The sequence below is a fragment of the Echinops telfairi genome, unplaced genomic scaffold, assembly GCF_000313985.2.
Source record: "Echinops telfairi isolate 266 unplaced genomic scaffold, ASM31398v2 ScPeMD7_7468;HRSCAF=8506_0, whole genome shotgun sequence".
Taxonomy (NCBI): Eukaryota; Metazoa; Chordata; class Mammalia; order Afrosoricida; family Tenrecidae; genus Echinops; species Echinops telfairi.
In genome coordinates, this window is record NW_022111369.1 from 6,261,407 (window position 1) to 6,265,523 (window position 4,117).

The 4,117-nt window shown below is 40.1% G+C and overlaps 1 protein-coding gene across 1 annotated transcript in view; it reads right to left on the bottom strand.

Annotated features, from left to right (window-relative positions):
• RRH (retinal pigment epithelium-derived rhodopsin homolog) overlaps positions 1 to 3,747 on the bottom strand; it is a 25,633-nt gene extending 21,886 nt beyond the window's left edge. The window contains exon 1 of the mRNA XM_004703460.2: positions 3,642 to 3,747. Coding sequence (XP_004703517.1) covers positions 3,642 to 3,747 — 106 coding nt within the window. The remainder of the gene's footprint in view (positions 1 to 3,641) is intronic.
• Positions 3,748 to 4,117: the final 370 nt, after the last annotated feature.

The following is a 4,117-nucleotide window of genomic DNA, read 5'->3' on the forward strand; positions in this document are numbered from 1 at the left end:
GTAGGGATCAGAACGGGCACAATTCCCACATGGTGTCTCCAGTGTTGTCCCCTGTAGGGCTATGGATCAGTGAGGGATATCGTGTCTCATAGTGGGGTCGGTCATGTTGTCCTTTCTGTGGATTGGCTTCTCTGAGCAGGAATATCGTCCTCAAGGCTTGGTGGGCCAAGATGTGCTCCACTCTCTATTCCTCCCCCTTCTTTGGTTCGAGGGAGTGGTTTTTTATATCATCACTTTGATTACTCTGCTTTTAAAAGGGTTTCAGGCTCATCATCTCTGATGAATTTTAGAATATGTATCGACCACACATTGTCTCTTGGCAACCCAACTTCTTCCTGCTTGCTAAGGCTGCCATCGAGTTGATTCTGACTCATGACAACCCTATATAGGGTTTTCTGGCAGTGTAAATCCTTATGGGAATAGACAGTCTCATCTTTCTCCCATGGTGAGGCTGGGGGATTTGAACTGCCAACTTTGCAGTTAGTAACCCATCTATATTAACAGCTCTTGTATCATTATTTCCAGTCCTAACCTGTGTGCTCAATACATACATCTTCTTTTTCATTCAACCCACTGCATTTATTAAGCATCTATCATTTGTAAGATCATAGGATACTCTCTCAGTATTATTTGGAATTCAATATATCCCAGTCTCATGCTTCTTCCAACACACACACACTCACACAGAATGTGTACTACAACATTTGGATATTCAGCAAGGATACCAGTTTTGGGTACTATCAAAAAGCCTCCCCTAGTTGAGTTCCCACAGTCCAGGATCTGACCCTCAGTCTTGCAGGTTCAGAAACTCTGTTGTCAGTGCCCCAGAGTTGGATGAACGCAGATAGATTGGTGCCTAAACATACTAGACGATCACTGTGTTCATTAACAGTGAGAAATACTGTTGAATGGACTGGGCCTGGAGGATAGCCTGATCAACTTCCCTTTCTTGCTGCAAAGGATGCATAATATGCCCAGAAACCAGCCGTGGGCACATTAGATCCTAAGGGTGGGTGTGAAACCATTTCAGCTGGACAAGGATTCTTAGGGGCTAACCAGAAAGCAGTAGGGATGTGTTCGTTGGCAAGAGAATTACTGGCGGGTCAGAATGAACTCAATGGTGGTGAGTTTGGTTTGGTTTGGAATCCCCAGCTATTGTGAGAAATGGAGGAACGTTTCCAAGCACTGATAGACAAAAGTATAGTTAAGAACTACTATATCTTAGCACTTGGGTCAAAAGTTCCCTTTCATTTTCCAGATTTCAGTTCTTTGCCCCTCTAAGCTTCAGGCAGAATGAGCTTGCTACAACATAGAATTTGTCATGGCTTTATTCTTCAAAACTTCCAATACTTCACTGTATGAGGGATATAAATCCAAATGGCCCATCCTGGTATCACAGGCTAACTGCCTCAGTCTACTTTCACCCTCCCTAAGCAAAGTTCCCAGGAACCTTGGGGGTGGATTATGTGTTGGGCTGCTAACCACAGGTCAACAGTTCGAAACCGCCAACAGTTCTGTGGCAGAAAGATGAGGTTTTCTACTCCCATAAAGAGTTGCTCTCAGAGACTCACAGGGGTAGTTCTCACTAACCTTTAAGGCAGTGGTTCTCAAGCTTCCTAATGCCGTGACACTTTAATATAGTTCATGTTGTGGTGACACCTCAACCATAACATTATTTTCATTGCTAATTCATAACTGTAATTTTGCTACTGTTATGGATCCAGCAACCCCTGCGAAAGGGTCGTTCAACCCCCCAAAGGGGTCATGGCCCACAGGTTGAGAACCGCTGGTTTAAGGTCACTATGATTCAGAAGTGACTCAATGGCAAGGAGAAGAAAATTTCCATAATTGTCAAAACAAGCCTTCGATTCTTGTTATTTATCAAAAACAACACACTTGTAAGAAACCTTGACAAGCTTCTCCCAGTTTGAACACCTTGTTCCTTTTTCTCCCTACCAAATGTTATCCAATCTTCATATTCATATGGACCCCACCTCTACCCCAAAGCCTTTTCCTACCTACATTTTACTCTGTCTTCTAAAAGTCCCCAACATACTTGCCTACATTGCTGTAATGCTCCATCAGTTATGTCTCAAATCTTCCTACTTTTCCCATGTAAATTTCAGTGTCCTAGTGATAGCTATATTCTTTTAAGGTAGCAGATTATTTTTAATAAATGAACCAAAATTAAATACATCAACACCTTAACTACAAAGTATTTCTTTGTATTTAAGGGCTTTTATCTTTAAATAGTATATCGTTCTCTCAAAAAGTAGCAATAACACAAAACTCAAAAGGGAAAGTAGCATTAGCTCAGTGCCTATCACACATTGGATTGCTAACCACAGGCTAGCAGTTTAAATCCGCCTGAAGCTCCAATGGAGAAAGACGGGACTTTCAATTCCCATAAAGAGTTATAGTCTCAGAAACCCACAAGGGTAGTTCTACCCTGTCCTATAAGGTGACTAAGAGTCAGGTGGCAGTAGTTCTTTGTTTTATATAACAGATATTCAAATGTTGCTTGAATTAATGTCATTACAATCTATACAAATTAACTTAGAAACTCACAATGTCTAATGATAGAAGCAATACTCTAATTGTGAATTCACGGAGAAAAACTAAGTGATTGTAAAGTATTAATTTGAGTACATGAGAATGTATTGCCTTTCCCTCTACGTTTCAATGTGCTTGAAATTTTCCATAAAATTCAATCCAAAAAATAACCCAATATAACAAAAATTGTTTCTTCTGAAGTTCGTTGCAGGAACATACATTTGGAAATAAAGAGGTTGGTCAGTAGAAAGTTATATCACACTTCAACCTAGTCACAAAAAAATGATACTAAAGGGATTTTTATCATTCCTCCCATCCTTCTCGTCTTCTAAGAAGTCTTTACCTAAGTGATTCATCCAATATTTGAATCAATGCGCATGTATGCTAAAGGGTGATATTTGTCCAATATCTTATACCCAAAGTACTTGATGTGTTATTTCATGTACTCTTCAAGACACGCATGACAGGTAGCTCATTCATATCCTCATTTAACAGATTTTAAAAACTGAAAGAACCAAAAGGTAAGGAATCTATCCACTGTTTAAAAATATAAAAGATGGGATACAAGTTCAAGAGGCGCATTACATTTCAACATTGTGGAATGAAGTGAGTTTTCAAATTCTGTCCTCAATAGCAATATACTCTGTTCTCTCTCTGTTTTTAAAACTTTAATTTTCTTATCTGGACTTTTGATCTTGGCTAGATTCCACTAAAAAAAAAAAAGACCTATTTTTAAATATGCATATATACAAAACAAAACCCCCAAACAAACATTGCCATGAAGCTGGTGTCAACTCATAGGCACCCTGCAGGACAGAGTAGAACTGCCCTGGAGTTTCTTAGACTCTTTACAGGATTAGAAAGACCATCTTTCTCCCTTTCAAAGGCTGGTGGTTTTAAACTGCTGACCTTGCCGTTAGCAGCCCAGTGCAGAACCACTCCACTACCAGGCCCCCTGACGAACAAAATGTAACTCGCAACATTCTCTGAAAGACTGCTTTGAAACTCCTACTTCCTAATACAGAAAAATGCTTGTTCTCCCCTTCTAAAGCAAGATCTCTGTTACTGGAGTAACCAAACAGCCATACCTGCCGTAATCAAGTAAGATGCAACTATCCTGTGCTCAGCCTGGGAGAAGACGGAGCCCTCTTCACTGTGGGAGCCCGAGCTGGTGCCCTCATTATTCTTCAGCATTTTGGAGGGGAGATTTTGAGACAGTCTTCAAAATATACCTTCAAGAGCTAGGAAATATTTTAACAGCCAGTGAGGGAAGAATATTCGGGACCAATCAATTCCACTGAGAGACCTCAAAGAAGGGCCTTTTCATAGAGGCCTTCTGAGTTAATTGGGTTCAAAAGGAAAGCATTTTAATTCCCAGAACAAGGGAAAGCTTATTAGCAAATCCACAAAGAGAAATACCAAGCTCTACTACATTGAGCATCAGCTGTATCTAAGGAGGTTATTTTTTTTAATCATTTTATTAGGGGCTCATACAACTCTTATCACAATCCATACACACATCAATTGTGTAAAGCGCATTTGTACATTCATTGCCCTCATCATT